General features: G+C 38.7%; 2 protein-coding genes across 4 annotated transcripts in view; one reads left to right on the forward strand and one right to left on the reverse strand.

Moving 5' to 3' along the window:
- Positions 1-3805: 3805 nt before the first annotated feature.
- LOC143294295 (uroporphyrinogen-III synthase-like) lies at positions 3806-12676 on the reverse strand. 3 transcript variants are annotated; one of them, XM_076605734.1, is made up of 10 exons: positions 12584-12676; positions 11319-11421; positions 10328-10499; positions 10093-10161; positions 9283-9360; positions 7965-8048; positions 7182-7267; positions 6396-6491; positions 5681-5791; positions 3806-5070 (listed from the first exon to the last, which is right to left on the reverse strand). In XM_076605734.1, the coding sequence occupies exons 2-10, from the start codon at positions 11394-11396 to the stop codon at positions 5065-5067; spliced, it is 780 nt and encodes a 259-aa protein (XP_076461849.1). In that variant the 5' UTR covers positions 11397-11421; positions 12584-12676; the 3' UTR covers positions 3806-5064. The 3 variants fall into 3 exon arrangements, with proteins under 3 accessions (XP_076461849.1, XP_076461848.1, XP_076461850.1); XM_076605733.1 differs by having other exon boundaries at positions 12565-12665; XM_076605735.1 differs by lacking the exon at positions 12584-12676 and adding an exon at positions 11918-12159.
- A 1339-nt stretch (positions 12677-14015) lies between these two features.
- Positions 14016-17080, forward strand: part of LOC143294297 (putative ATP-dependent RNA helicase DDX56) — a 17620-nt gene continuing 14555 nt past the window's right edge. The window contains exons 1-2 of the mRNA XM_076605736.1: positions 14016-14170; positions 15528-15689. Of these exons, the coding sequence (XP_076461851.1) occupies positions 14096-14170; positions 15528-15689 (237 nt within the window). The 5' untranslated portion in view covers positions 14016-14095. The remainder of the gene's footprint in view (positions 14171-15527; positions 15690-17080) is intronic.

A 17080-nucleotide genomic window follows, 5' to 3' on the forward strand; every position in this document is an offset into this window, starting at 1 on the left:
TGTGTGCGCGCGCGCCCGCCATCGACAACATTGTGGAATATATGAAAGAAAGTGGTTTTCTCCTGTCTGCTGAAAAGACTGTTTTCGTCATATTTACTAAAAAGTTGATTGAATTTGAAGGCAGGGATGCTATTAAAATAAAGGTAAATGACACTATCGTATATCCGAATAAACAGGTGAAATTTCTCGGTGTTATCTTCCATTATAAACTTTTTTGGACGAAGCATATAAGCTACCTTATTGAGAAAGCGAGGAAGAAAATAGCTCTATTACGTGTGCTTTCTGGAATCCCTGTTGTGGCAATAATCTGATCAATGCTGCAATGGGACTAGTCCGCTCAATTATATCATATGGTCAGGAAATCTATTTCACTGCTTCAAACTCTGATCTTCGTAAACTGACAAGTATTGATTCCTTAGCTTTTAAGATTGCACTTGGGTTACCGCGATGGGCTTCAATCGACAAAACATACAAAGAAGCTAGTGTTTTGCCATTACCTGAACACAGGAAATTATGTGCCTGTAACTACGTGGTAAGGGCTAGAGCTGTTCCAAATTCGGTTGTCTCTGAAATCGATGAAGAAACATACATCTGTAGAGAAATTCGTAAAAAAGCTGTATACACGTCCTTGTTCGATTTTACTAAGTCAGTCTTTGAGAGTTGCAGTCTGTCTCTTTCTCAGATTGCGAAAATTCCGCATTGTTTACATCCGCCTTGGCTGACTGAGCAAGCAAATATGGACAATTAAAAAAGAGTGACAGTCCACTCATTATTGCCTCTCGGGCCAAAGAACTAATTAATACACGTTTCAAATATTACCTCCGTGTTTTCACAGATGGATCAATTAGTAGTAACTCTGAAGTTGGAGCCGCTTTTGTAATCCCCGAGCTTAACATTAAAAAGAGATTCCACTTAACTAAAGGTTGTTCAATTTTTACTGCTGAATTGTTTGCAATTCTGATGGCTTTCACCTTTTTTTTTAGTGATATGCCTCTTGTGCCTGCAAAAATCCTTATACTATCTGATTCAAAATCAGCATTGATGGCTAAATTAATCAATCTTCATCTGAACGAGCAGATATTATGTACGAAATTTTGTATTTAATCCACCAGTTAATTATGCGAGGATCCGACATTTCACTCTTGTGGGTTCCTGGACATTCTAATCTTCGTGGCAACGAAATGGCCGATTTTTGTGCCAAGGAAGCGGCATCGAACAATTCAGTTTCAATCAATCACAATATTCCTATTTCTGTTTCTGAAGCCTGTACTATTCTTTCAACATATATCTGGAATTTCAGACAGAAACAGTTCTTAGAAAACTCAAAAAAGAAGCTCTGATGGGATCTCTCTCTTCCAGCAAGAAAAGGCACTAACCCCCCCGGATCAATTTCCACAAGAAACTTGACACACAGGCTAAGAACTAATGCATGGTTATGCAGATTTTTGAAACCGTCACCACTGTGTATTTGTGGTAAGACCCTTGACATTCCACATTTTTTGCTCGAATGTCCAGATACACATTTACATTTCAAACCCCTTCATGATATGATTACATCCTTTAATCTTCCATTGGACATGTCCAGCGTTTTTCACCCTAGCAAAGAAAATGGTTGGTCTCTGACAAAAACCGCAGTTGACCTAATTAAAAGCCATCCATTTGGTCGGTTTTTCTAATTTGTTTCATCCCCCTTCTGCTGCAGAGGTTCCCCTCTATTTTATTTAATCCAAAGTAGTGTTTCGTTTTGGGTGATAGCGTCAGATTTACTTGTAGAGCAAAGTTCCCATTATTCTAATTAGTGGAACTGTTCGACTCTAACATGTAATATGTCGTCTTGATTACATTACGAAACCTTAATTTAATGAGAAAGAGTGAGAGACAGTGTGTGACAGAATGAGGTAGGGGAATTATAATGGGCGTTTGTGTGCATGCATGGATGTATGTAGAGAGAGGGTAGGGGAGAAACGCATGTGAGTATGTGTGTGCGTTAGAATATTTTCTGGAGATAATGATATTAATGAAATTTGGTACCTTGTTTTGTTAAATATGTTTTTTTTGTTTTTTTTTAAAATTCATACCTTCCTCAAATCAGAATTTCCTTGTGTTGCTCAGTTAATATTTTATTCAAATGGTTGCGAAAATGTCAGTACAACAAACAGTTGATCTGACAATAAATGGTCTCAGTCAGTCAGTGTGCGCGCGTGCGTGTGCGTGCTTATCATGCAGTGCTAGTGTCAGTGTTATTCTTTCAGACTAGTAATGTTTAGTTTTCAAAGTATTTGTAAAAAAAGAAGAAAAAGAAAAAAGCTCTCCTGAGATAACTTGATTTGTGGCAGTCAGATAAATGGTGATTATCTTTTTGTTGTTGTAATAGTTGTACTTCCTGTGAATTTCAACCTTTTTAGCATGCTGTTATACAGTTACTACAGAAAACCAGAATTATCAATGTGTACCTCCTTTCAACACCAATAACCTTTCCTTATCAGCTACACTCATTTTTGCTTCTTTTCTTCATTGAGAAAAGGCTCACAATAACAGAATGTGCATTTATTCTAGATGTCTACAATCACAGTGTGAAAATCATGCCTCTGAACACAAGAGCACAGGTTTTTTATTATGATTTTTGCCACATGAATATTTTTTGTATTGTGTTGTATCATATCGTATTGTATCACCATTTTGCCACAACAGATGTGTGAAATTGGAGATGCTCTCCCTAGGGAGGGGATGTTGCTACAGTATATTGCCACCCCTATTTTTTATTTTCTTATTTTCTGTCTCAAGTGTATCTGTTTTCCTATCAAAGTATATATTACTACAGAATTTTGCCAGGGACAACCTTTTGGTTCCCATGGATTCTTTTAGCTGTGCTAAGTGTATGCTACATACTGGACCTCAATTCATTGTCTCATCTGAATGACTAGTATCCAGACCTCTAGTCAAAGTCTTGTGGAGGGTTAGAAAATATTGGTAAATGTGGGATTTGATCCTGTGCGCTCAGATTCTCTTGCTTCCTATATGTGGATACCTTACCACTACGCCACCCCATCACACAAAAACTGGTGGAAATGAACAACCCAAAACAGCTTGGATGCCAAGCTGTGATTCACCAAGGTGTGTAACTCACCAACTGGTGCCTGTGCTTCTCTTCTACTGACTGATTTGGTTATCCCCTACTCCTAGGGATAAAAAATCTCACCCAAAACAAAATAAAAACACGAAAAAAAACACACACACAAAAACAACTCCCAAAGCAATCAATAAAACACTGCCTTGTACACATGGGTCCTAAAAGTAATGCAAAACTTCAGTCAGTAAAGATGAAATAAACTAGGCAGGAGACTAGGGGGCAGCAGTAGGTGGAAGTTGTTTTTTTGTTTGTTTTTTTGAAACTTCTTGGCACCAGTTTGCTAAACATGCATTTCAATCATTCAGAAAAAAGGGAAACGCCTGTAGGTGCTGGGGAAGACACAGAGAAGCGCTGTCTCCGCCCGCCCTTGGAAATATCCTGCACCACCCTTGGAGGCCTGCGCTGTGTTTACGATGAGTGCACCCATGCACAGGGCACTCGACATAACTGCTACCGAACAGTGGCAAAAGAGACCACAGGATGCAACTCGTGAAGTATCCCCATGGGTGTACCAGCCAGTATTTCATGACTGCAGAGCCCACCGGCAAAAGACACCACCCTCCAGCTGCTGAGCACACCCCACAGACAAAACCACCCCTGCCCACAGACAGATGAAGACAGTGCCACTCCAGACACAATCATTCAAACTGCAACAAGACAAATCCAGACAATCAGGAAAGTCACAAATTTGCATAGTATATTGTCTTGAAAAATTGTGAAAGACCCAGAGATGAAGATATAATTTGCATAGGTTTTAAAGGAAAAACAGAATGACTGTAAATGTTGCAGACATGCAAAAACACAAATGAAATCTCCAATCAGAAATGACTTCTGTCATCATGTTAACAAGACATCAAATTACTAAAACATTCATATGACCATGTTAGACTCCGTGTGTTTGATCAAGTTTTATTTTCATTTTGTGTACCTCTGTTGTGTGTGTGTGAATGTGTGTGTGTGTGTGTGTGTGTGTGTGTGTGTGTGCCTGCCTTGCCTGCATGCATACACATGGAAACATTTGTGTGTGAACATACACATGAAGTGTGTATGTGTGTGAGTATGTCAAGTGAAAATGATCTGAACAGAAGGTGAACAAGCAAGTCCAAACAGCTGCTTTTCATCCTGCTCAACCGAAATCAAAATAATCAAACAATACAGAAAAAGACAAGAATATCTATCCATACAAATTCTTTTTACGGAAAATATGTACATAATGTATTGTATGTGTGAGTGGAGTGTGTGTGTGTGTGTGTGTGTGTGTGTGTGTGATTATCTTCATGTTATCAAAGAAGGATAATGAAGGAAAACACTGCAGCAGTTCAGCTAATGTACACACACCAGACCTTCACACAAAATGAAAAGCATACAATGCTTCCTTGCAGCCAAACCATGTCAAAATACACCTTTAATAGCTCAAAAGTCACAGCCTGGTGAGTCATGCCAATCCTTCAATGACACTGGTTTTTGTTTCTTGCATTCTTTCCAAGTCTATCTCTTTCTCTCTCACGCACACACACACCAAACCAACATGCCAGCATCAAAGCTTGATTTGAAGGCACATTTTCTTGATAGATAATTTACTAAAAAATCTGTACACCATGGAAGGGAATAGAGAAACAAAAACTGGTTATGTATCTGCAGTCATGTGTAATCAAATCCATGGAACTGTTCTTATCTGCATGAAGCAAAAGGTCCCACCTCCTGAATGGGCAAGATAAACAGCTTTTCAGCAATATTTAAACTGCTTCTTACAAATTTGCAAGCAAAAAAGATTATCAATACTTCGCCATTTCTTGTAAAGCTCAGCACTGATGTTGGAGTATGACTGAGAAACAATAACATTTCATTGCACATGCATAAAAAATATATTACATCAAAAACAAAACCATCTGGAAGCATTCTTTGTAGGGTTCGAAGGTCTCAAGCAAGGGTCCTTATTTCTGAAACAAAGCAAGTGCGAGCACACACACACATGCACACACACACACACGTATACACACACACACGTACACACACACATACAAACACACACATACATACACAATTATACACATGTGTATCATATATTCAAAGTAATGCTGCTAGCAGAAAATATAGCATATCTATAAGTTCAAATAAGTGAAAAATATAAGAAAAACAGCAAGACCAAACTTCATCACTTAACTTTTGGAAATAAGACTAATTTTAGCCAAGATACTAGACATTCCAACCGAAAATTTTGCAAGTGAGTGTGTAAGTGAGTGAGTGAGTGAGTGAGTGAGTGTGTGTGTGTGTGTGTGTGTGTGTGTGTGTGTGTGTGTGTGTGTGTATGTGAACGTGTTCTGAGTACATGTACATGTGTGAGTGCACATGAATGTATGTGAGTGTGGGAGTGTGTAGTGTGTGTGTGCATGTGTGTGCATGAGTAGAGAGAGAGACACACACACACACGTACACACACAGTGAGACTGAGAGAAAGAAATTGAGACAAACAGAAAGCATAACTCCAGTACAGTCACACATCACCAACCATACTGATCTTGAAACCACCCAATCTTTCTGGTCATGTACCTTTAGCAAAAGCTGGAGTAGAGAATCCGGATCGGGCTTGGCTGCCACCCCAGCTACAGGAAAATGTCGGCTGACCAAGGCTTGTTCAGTGGCTGGTCCCAGAGCATACACCTGCACACACAACTCACATTCAGTGCTTTTCCATCAAAATCTTAAAACATTTATGATTAACAGGTAATGGAAGTTTTTGTTTTTTTTCCCTGTCTGTTTCTGTCATCTGAAGATCTGATCCCAGAAGTAACTTGAGTCAATTCTTTCGGAGGCTGCCATCTAAAGTTCTGATCCTCGAGTAACTTGAGTTAATTTTTCCAGAGGCCTTTTTGATCTTGTCTTCTGTTCTATTGCTGGTTTCTGCCACTCATGCACAAGCTTTCAATCTAAATTCCATGTGTGTGTGGATACTGCTTGCATGGAGACTGTGTGTGTGTGTGTGTGTGTGTGTGTGTGTGTGTGTGTGTGTGTGCAAGCATGCGTGTGTGCGTCGTGCACACGTGCATGCATGCGTGCATGCGCGCGCATGTGTGTAACATATACCTGGTAAATCCCACAGACGGATGAGAATTGATTTTTTTCTCTCTAGACTACTGCTCTGATTTCCTCATAAAAAAAATAGCAAACAAAAAACCCCAACAACTTTTAATGCACATTTAAAATTGAATTAGTGAATTTACAAGGTTTTTTATTTTACAGAATTTCATCAATAGAAAAGTCTAACCATTAGTGACTTCAATGGAAGAACACCCTCCTCCACCAAACTTTCCGTGAACTGTACACCAGAGGGGCTGAAATACACCACGCTGTCTGGAGGATCCTGGTCAACAACAAGCACACATGTATACCTGTCATGCACTTCAAAGATGGCATTTATTTTCTAAAAATGTAGCATTAAAATGAAAATTCTAAGCTCGTGTAAATGACTAAAACACACTTGGAAGATTAGTTTTTCTGAATGAATAAAATTAAAATGAAAAATCTAAATCTACTGCCGAGCTTAAGAGAATGACTAAAATGTACTCAGAAGGAGATAAGTATTTTTTCTGAAAACAATAAAAATGAAAATAAAACTCTTCGTCTGCTGCAAAGCTTGTGAAAATGACAAGACCACACTTAGTCAGATGGAGATCAGTTATTTTTCTTTTGCTGTTAGACAAAGTAATAATGTTGCCTAAGTACTTGACCTAATAAAATGTTGTACTGTTTTATATTTTCTTCAGCTGGAATTAACACCATGCTACTAGTGATTCTGATGAACAGTTACTGATATTTTACTCGTGTGATTACAAAAAGACAGAAATCAATTATTACAAAGGCAAAAATCATTTATTTGTCCAACAGCCAAACACTGATAGAGAGTGACAGAAAGTTCTGACGATAAACAAAAACATTTGATCAGCTGTTGGCATTCAACTTGAAAACTGATCTAAACTGAAAAATAAAATACAGTAATGAACTCTTTTAGTATTAGTGGTCAAATTCTGACCTATGCTAATGGTAAACGTACCTCACTGGAAAAAGCACATGTGACATCCTTCTGAATGGCTTCACTTGGGACTGTCTCGTAAGCAATCACTTCTTCAATATTGCAATCTGGAAAGCATACGCACACGCACACCCACACACACGCACGCATGTACACACACACACATGTATACACATACATAAAATTCAAACAAATGATTTTTCTATCTAAAATGAACAAAGTTACTTAATTTTCTTGTTTTGTGTATTTTCAGAAAAAAAAACAACTCTCTCTCTCTCTTAACAGTTTGAGGTATTTAAGTTACTGAAAGGAAATTTTCTTCCTAAAATTACGTTTAAGTAACATACTTACCGTGACCCACTAGTGCAGACTCTGGTAGGGGTCTGATTGCTGTCCTGTGCAAACTACTACCCGCCTATGCGGAGAAAATGAAAGTAGCTAAGGCCAATAACTTCCCGAAGTACGTTACCTCCCCTTTGCAGCCCTGACTTGCGCCCTCTTTTTCTTTTTTGTATATTTCTAGAAAAAAATCTCCCTCTCTTTTAACAATTTGAGATAATCTCAAAGTGGCTGCACCGTTCAAAGAAAATTCCACTTGGAACATTACAAGAGGAGATTGCCTTACAGTTGCTCAACAGGAAACAGAGTCTTAGATTTTGCCAGCTTGGTTCAAACAGATTTTTGTTCAAACAATAAATCTGCTTCAGCTGTTAACCAATAATAATCACAATACATCTGACAATCTGGATCAAACTATATTTGTATTACACCAAAATTCTTTTTAAAATATTGAAGATCTCATACCACTACTTTGGAGCCGGTCAAGTAGTGTGTCTCGCCTCAATTGTGCACAAGGGTACAACAGTGGCCTCTTCTCTCCTTTGTCCACTGTCAAACACCATACAATACAAAACAACTTTATCAGAATTTGTTTTAGTCAACCCTTTCCAAACATTTTCTTTGATTTACCAGTTCATGTAACTGCATTCACTATCTTAAGTAAAACATATAATAATAATGACAAATGCTAAGCTAAATCATGAAAGCTGCAAACATTTTAACTCGGTAATAGTAAAATTGATGCCGAGATATGTATCTACTGTGCTACCTTACAGCTCAAAGGGAGTAGTGTGGAATGCCTTTTTTAAAAATATAATTATGCCAAGTTTGGGTCCACAGAAGAAGTACCCATAGTCTCTCAGAAAATGGCTTACTTTACCCTCCCAACCCTCTTTCAAGCCCCTTCCCCATCTCCTCCCAACTCAAACACAAGTTCAGGGTGATTTGTAAGCACTGAGTCATTTTGCTAATGATGAACCAAAGTTTGTTCAGGAAGAAATCCAACATTCAGTTGAGTCAAAAAAAACAACAACAACCAACCAACACAACTGATGGCTGGACAGTTGACACAAGCCAATGCTTCATACAAATGCATATTATTTGTAGACACATGGTACTGGTTCCATTCCATTCCATTCATTCTCCTGCCCGGGATGGGCGTAGAGGAGACATGAGGGATGATTCCGTAGTCAGACGACGCCATCCGGTTCTATCTTCTGCCTGTCGTATCAGCGTAGCGCTATCCATATTGGTCCATTCCTTGATGTTGTCCATCCAGCATATGGCTTGCCTCCCTCTTCGCCTACCACCCTCTAGCGTTCCCTGTAGAACTGTCTTTTGCAGTGAATTGTGGCGTGTCACATGCCCGAACCATGACAGCTTCCTCCTTTTGACCACTGCTAAGAGTGGTTCCAGTGGACCCACTAGCATAGTTATTTGGCTCTTGACAAAGTCATTGGTCTTTCTGTCCTTCCATGAGATTCCAAGCAGTCGTCTGAAGCATTTTGTCTCAAACGTCTGGACTTTCCTAGTAGTCTCTGCTGTTAAAGTCCAACTTTCACATCCATACAGCAGTATGGATAGCACCAGGGATCGGTACAGTTTGATCTTTGTTGGAAAGCTGATCATGGTACTGGTAGTATGCACATAATGGAACCAAAATTGAAAAAAACAATAACTAAAGTCAGTACAAAAATAAACCACCAACAGGAAAACAAAAGCAGGGAGACAGGAATACATTACATGTACAATATCCCTACAGCATCCTTTGGTCCTGCCTTACTTGCATCAAGAATGAAGTCAGCCAACTTCTCTGCATTGCCTGTGTCTGCACCTTGTGGCTGGAAGTGGGCTTCCTTGGCTAACATCACACACACACACATACACACACACACACACACAGAGCACACACACACCATAACACACAGGCACATACAACACCACACACACACACGGCACACATACAACATAAGTGCACACATGCACATACACACATCATAATCACACAAACACACACACACATGTGAATGTACACGTTAATATGTTTCCCAAATCTGCCAAACAAGAAGAAACAAAAGAAAAAAAAAAGAAATCTCTTGTAAAAACTTTAGCTACAAACTCCATTTCATTATCAATCTCTTAAGTCAGCTCTTTGGAATTAAATTCTTACTTATACTTTGTTTCACCACTCTTTTGTTAGACTATGGATTTCTTCTTACTCTATTTCAAGTATGCCTTCACTTTTACTTCTTGAGCTAAAGTAGCAATCAATTTGTGAAACACATCTTCCATGGGGAAAAAAAACAAAAACAAACAACAAAAAACACAAAAAAAAACAAACAAAGCAAAAACCCATATGACTTTGCAATAACCACCATATTTTTGATTGAGAAAGAGTCTAGGACCATGAACATCATCTTTTCATCATCTTAAGGTACCTTTGATATTACACAATCTATGATAATTTTTTACTTCATATTTTCAACTGCCCCCCTCAGACTTTCTTTGTTGACTTATAATCAACAACTTTTAAATTATGTGAGAGATTTCACAGATGTATACGTCTATGATTCCCTTGTCCTGCCCCACTTACCGGCGCTGGCTGTAGTATGACCAACTACGAAGCAACGGAGGTGGTGTGGACTGGTGTGAGCATCAGCATCTGAAAACAGTGTCATAATCATGTTGTCATTGTGAAAAAATGACTAGCTACAGCATCAAAAACCAAATGTTTCAGGTGGCCATTCAGACCAAATAACTTGAAGAAAAACAGTAAAAAATATCACCGTGACAAAAAAAGAAACTGATAAATGAAAATAACCTCTTACTTCTGAGCTTGGGCAAAGCTTTGTCAACTGCCTGCACAGCTCTGACACTGGTGAAGATGATGCCAGAGTACTTGTCTGCATTGCTGAGAGCCGAAGCCAGAATCTCCTGATTCACAAAGTTGAAGGAAAGCACTGGCACAAGAACTACTCTGTACCCAGCTTGCTTCAGCATCTGTGGTCAGAGAGATAAAGGCACTGAGAAAAGAGTCTGTCTCCAGACACACAGTAAGAGTAACACACAGCAAGAATGAAACAGTATCTTTGTAAGACATAATAGGAATGAAGTGACATCAGAGGAAACATGGCTCTTAAAACCAGAGTCATGGATAACAAAACAATATGTTAGAGAAATAATACAAACATGTTTAATTTTCAAAAGATTTATGTTAAAATGTGCATGAGTACATGCCTAATAAAACAAACAAATAAAAAAATGAATATATCTGTATCTGTATATATATATATATATATATATATGTGTGTGTGTGTGTGTGTGTGTGTGTGTACATACAAACATATTTATATATATATAAATATAATACCATATATTCTTTTTTAAATATAAATGATCTCAAGTGTGCACATTGCCTATGATAGTGGTGACTCTGAGACAGACAGACTAACAGACAGACAGACAGAGACAGAGAGAGAGAGAGAGACAAAGAGAAACAGAGAGAGGCAGAGAGAGAGAGAGAGAGAGAGAGAGAGAGAGAGAGAGAGAGAGAGAGAGAGAGAGAGAGAGATTTAACATATAAATGTATAAGGCACCAAAAAACAAAAACTAAAAGACAAACAAACAAAAAAACAAACAAACAAACAAAAAAATAAAATAAAATAAAATACAATCAGCTGGTGAAAGCTCTTCAGTATTTTTTCGGTCTCGAAACAATCCAAGAGTTTGGAAATTTTAGGCAGACTTGATAAATCAGGTAAGCTTTGCTTACAATCATACAACGTTTTATTACAAGTTATGTACTTAGCAAGACATTACCACCACAAATGGGTCCTCCCCTGTGTCTTTGGGAGCTTTCAGCAGCAGAACAGTTCCCCTGATTTCGGCGTCTGCCATGGGTCTCAATGCTAGTTTCCCATATCTGCAAACCAACATAATCAAACACACACAAACTGAAGAAACTGATAATGTGAAACTGAACAGATGTGCAGTTAAAAGTACCTTTTTCACACCTTTACATAAAACCAACTCCTGCTCTCCTAACAAGAATGTTGGTCAAAAGTTGAGTATATTTTTATTCAATAATTCAAATAATAATAAATTTTATAAATAAACATGTTGATGCACTGGAGTGGTTTGTCATGGATTTACAATTGGAAATGTGTGTGTGTGTGTGTGTGTATGAGTGTGTGTGTGTGTGTGTGTGTGTGTGTGTGTGTGTGTGTGTGTGAGAGTCTGTGTGCGTGCGTGTGCACGAGCACATGCATGTGCAAGTCTATGACTGTAACGTGTGTGTCACTCTCAGTGTGTGTGTGTGTGTGTGTGTGTGTGTGTGTGTGTGCATGTGTGTGTTTGTATGAATGAGAGAGAGAGAGAGGATCAAGTTATCTTTCAGCAAAATTAAAAAAAAAATCTACCTAATACTCAGTTGCAAACCATCTCTTCCTTTTTCATCAGTCCATAGACACTAATATCTCATTCTAGTGTCTATGATCAGTCCAGGATATGCATGGTCCATTGGTACGCGTTCTCTTCGGATTGCGCGCATGTTTTGTCGCTTCAACACGAACACGCCATCTTGTTTGGCCGGATAGTTGGCAACGAAAGGATTTCCACCACCTCCGAAGGTGTAAATTTAGGAGCCAACTTCCTTCAAAACAACCGGAAGTAAGGTTTCATGCATTCGTTACTTTGAGATTTAGTTGTCAACTTTCGTTTAGTTGGCAACTATGCGTTTAGTACGGTTTCATGCATAAGACCCCTGCAGATCTCAACGTCATCGTAGTAACACACACAAAAACAAAAAACAGTACTGTTTAATTTGATTCCGGAACTAAGAAAATCATTTAGTTTCGGTTGACAGATATATTACTTCTAGACTGCATTAAATAACTGCAGGACAGCGAAATAAAAGGGTGCACTTGCAATCGTCTGCCTGTTAACAAGTTTGCGATATATTGTTTGCTGAATGTGGTCCATTTGCTGCACGTTAAGCAGACTGTGTATCGGCAACAACAATTGCGGTAAACATATGAGCATTTTAATGATCACAAATAAAACATACAGTAAGACTGTGCCCCGACCTTTCCGCTCGGGCAAAATTGTTGATGATTCTGCGATTCCCATACACACAGTTTTGTTGTTTCGCTTTTGTCAAGATCGACGAAGTAACTGTCGTACACAATTGTCTTATTTACGGGAACCACCAAAATCTAAGAAGTTCACCAGACGACAGACACTTCAACATTAATCAATTCAAACAATGGAAATCTGAACATTCTGACGAATATTATCAGTGCTTGTTAAGTTATATAACTGAATAATGTTTTAATCAACTAACCAATCAACCAGCCAACCGACAAATTAACTGTTTAACTAAACGATGAACAATTCGCATACTATGTTACTAAGTTCAAGCTCTCTCTCTCTCTCTCTCTCTCTCTCTCTCTCTCTCTCTCTCTCTCTCTCTCTCTCTGTGTGTGTGTGTGTGTGTGTGTGTGTGTGTGTGTGTGTGTGTGTGTGTGTGTGTGTGTGTGTGTGTGTGTGTGTGTGTGTGTGTGTGTCTGTGTGTCTGTGTGTGTGTCTGTGGGTGGGTGGATGGGTGGGTGGAGGGTGTGTGTGTAGAGGATGAGGTGTGTGGTGTGTGTGTGTGTGTGTGTGTGTGTGTGTGTGTGTGTGTGTGTGTGTGTGTGTGGGGGGGGGGGGGGGGGGGGTGAGGGGGGGTATGCATGTCTGTATGTATATATTTGTATATATTATATATATATATATATATATATATATATATATATATATATTTGTGTGTGTGTGTGTGTGTGTGTGTGTGTGTGTGTGTGTGTGTGTGTGTGTGTGTGTGTGTCGGGGCTTGTGTACGTTTATATATGTATTTGTTTGTGCTTCAGTGCTGTGAAACTGCGCGAGTTTGTTGCATGATGTCTGTTGTGCATGCATACATGCATGCGCGCGCGCGCGCGTGTGTGTATGTGTCGGGGCTCGTGTACGTTTATATGTGTCTTTGTTTGTGCTTTCATATCTGTCAAACTGCGTATGTGTTTCAGTGTTGCATATCTGTTGTGCATGCATGCATGCATGCATATGTGTGTGTGTGTGTGTGTGTGTGTGTGTGTGTGTGTGTCTTTTACATTTATTTGCTTATTTGTTTATTTATTATCATTATTGTCCTTTTATCCTCTTCTGATTCTTCTTCTTCATCTCCATCTTCATCTTGTTCTTGTTCTTGTTCTTGTTCTTCTTATTAGTATTAGTATTAGAATTAGTATTACTACTATTATCATCATCATCATCATCAGTGTTATTGCTATGATAATAATAAATATTATCTTTTCTCCCTTTTTAGAATGTTCGTTTATTCATTTATTTACTTTTTGATTTCGATATTCATTTCCTTCTTCTTATTTTTTTAATCCCGATGTTTGTTTGTGTTTGGGACTATTTCGGATTTTTTGTTACAGGTTTCCATATTTCGATAGAAAAGGGACAGCACTCTCATTCACATCCGATCAAACTTACTTTTGCACGTGTTGGTTGTTGTGTCTGTCCACGACCACTTTCGATCATTTGTATCAAATATCGTTATGGCATCAACGTCAACCGCAGAAGACGACCCAGTTTCCTTCAGTGATATGGGCTTGGATGACAGAATATTGAAGGTACGTAGAGCAACAAGTTTTGTCTTTTAGTCTTGAGGCCCTGGGTTTATGGGTAAGTAAGGCATCTGCTCCTTGCACTTACTAGTTGTACCAAGTCGGTAAACTGACTTCAGTCTTCTACTTCTAGTGACGCTGTCTTGCCAAGACATATTTGATTGACCTCGTAAAAACACAAAGAACCCCAGAAGTTTTCCACGTAACTTTTAAGACAGTTATAAATCATCATTTATGAAAATTTATGATGCAATAAAATAGTATGATAAAGTGTGAATTAATTTGTGTATACAGACCTGTATGATCATTTCTTTTTAAGTTCTTTTTTGTAATTCATTAACATGTAAACAACAACAACAACAACAACTTTGACGGGCGCAATAGCCGAGTGGTTTAAGCGTTGGACTTTCAATCTGAGGGTCCCGGGTTCCAATCACAATAACGGCGCCTGGTGGGTACTGTGTGGAGATTTTTCTGATCTCCCAGGTCAACATATGTGCAGACCTGCTAGTGCCTGAACCTCCTTTGTGTGTATACGCATGCAGATCAAATACGCACATTAAAGATCCTGTAAGTGTAACCCATGTATGGGTATTGTATCAGTGTCAGCGTGTTTATGTAATGCATGTAATGTATTTGAGATACTGTGTGTTTCTGTGTGTGCACATTTGTGTGTTGTCAGATTTGACTTTTTAGTACTGTTTGTCTGGACGACATAAATTATTCTCCAACCCCCAAGTAAAAGGAAGAAAGTTTTAGATGTCGATGAGTGTATTTATTCATATCCACTTCTTCTAATCTTTGTTTTTATCTTTTTAGGTTATTAACTCTTTCACCACCATAGGCAACCTTATTTGAATAGACAGATCACCTCCATAGGCGACTTCAATCAACATCCATGGGTCATGTTAAAAGGACCGTTTTTCACACTTTCATTACAAAGTTTGACAGTTGCAGCCTGTTTCTGGCAAATAGAACAATGACTACCCTTTGTTCCCTGACCCAGTTTGAAGTGAACAAATCCACTGTCCTGTTTCAACATGAATCAAAGTCTGTTAGTGTTACTGAGAGCATTGTATTTTACATATTTGGTACTGGCGATTGTTTTTCACACAGAAGCATGGCAGTGAAAGAGTAAAAGAGTCTTCAAAGTAGTTTGTGTTATACGTGTATGAAACTACGTGTGCAAATGTATGCTGTATATATCTGTGGCACACTGGCAGAATATTAAATTGATGACCAGTGAGTGCCACTTATGAATAAGGTGTGAGACTGGCCATTCCAATATCATTTCTTTAATTCAAACTAGTCTTTTATTCCTTCACATGTTTTTAATCATATTTTTCTGCTATCATTTGGTCAGGCTATAGCCAAGCTGGGTTGGACTGAGCCGACCCCCATCCAGGAAAAAGCCATTCCTCTGTCTCTGGAAGGAAAAGATGTCCTGGCAAGGGCACGGACAGGGTCAGGCAAAACAGCTGCCTTTGCCATTCCAGTGGTCCAGAAACTGTTGTTGGCAAAACAGGTGTGTGAGTCTGTGTGTGTGTGTGTGTGTGTGTGTGTGTGTGTGTGTGTGTGTGTGCATGCATGCATGTGTGTGCGTGCATGCGCTTGTGTGTGTGTGTGTGAGACTGAGTGTCATTAAAAAACGTGAATGTAAGACTAAGTGTGTGTGTGTGTGTGTGTGTGCGCGCACGCGTGTGCGCACGCGCTTGTGTGTGTATGACTGAGTGTCATTAAAATATGTACATGAGTGTGAATCACCGAATGTGTGTTTGTGTACTACTGTACATGTGAGAGTGAGATATACAGAGAGAGAGAGATGTGGACTGAGATGGTTGATTGCACATCAGCAAAGGCAATTAAATAGAAACACATGTGGAGGAGGAGGGGTTGGGCACCAGAGGGTCCAAGATTGGTCACTATTTGGTGGTGGTAGTAGATGTGCATTTTTCCCACTCAGATACTACATTAAATGATGCATAAAGTGAATATATGTCTCTTTGTAGTAGCCCCAGTTCATTCATGTACAAATATGCTGACTAGAAGTAGAACCTGATGTTGTTTATATTAAGTTGTTTGAAAATATTTAGGCAGAATTTTACATCCCCATTCCCTTGTACTAACCTGTAGCAACACAGTACCAACGCCAGTTTGATTAGAAATTTCCCTTATTATAAATTTGTGTCACCCGGTAATTTTTCCCTTTTCATCGAAACATAGTACTTAAGATATTGTAAATGTAAGCTTTTTGTGGCAGCTGTTCTTGACATTCCATTTCTATTGTACTATTTTACTTGAAATCATTATCTTTCTTTTCCTCTTATTCTTTATTTTTATGACTAATGAGAGAGAGAGAGAGAGAGAGAGAGAGAGAGAGAGAGAGAGTAAATTAACTTATTTAGAAGATAACTGCATCAGCACAGGGAGAGAACACCTTATGTATCTATCAGGTTCTCGTCCTCATTTGATAATGCATTGGTCTGTAGGACTATGGCTCATACATATAGTATGAGGCCAAAGACTGAAAGAGCGCAAACTAGTTTGGCAGTGTTTTGACTGATTCATTTTGTGTCTGTTTGACCTGTTTGGATTGAAGTTGACATTTGTTTATGAATTGCCACACACTGAATGCTTCAGATCAGATGAGCTATACTTTTAAATAGTAACATAGCTGTTAGCAGCAGTCACCAATGTTTCAGTTTGCGATACACATGTATATTGTTTATGATGAAAAATATCATCTAATTCATTGTTGCAGTCAGTCTCATCTTAATTTTTTCACACCAGTAATTGAAATAGAATAAATACTGAGAGTGTTTGTGTTGTGTGTGTGTGTGTGTGTGTGTGTGTGTGTTGTGTGTGTGTGTTTGTGTGTGTGTGCATGTGTGTGTGTGTGTGTGTGCGCAGTGCGTG

This window comes from Babylonia areolata, chromosome 19, assembly GCF_041734735.1.
Source record: "Babylonia areolata isolate BAREFJ2019XMU chromosome 19, ASM4173473v1, whole genome shotgun sequence".
Classification (NCBI taxonomy): Eukaryota; Metazoa; Mollusca; class Gastropoda; order Neogastropoda; family Buccinidae; genus Babylonia; species Babylonia areolata.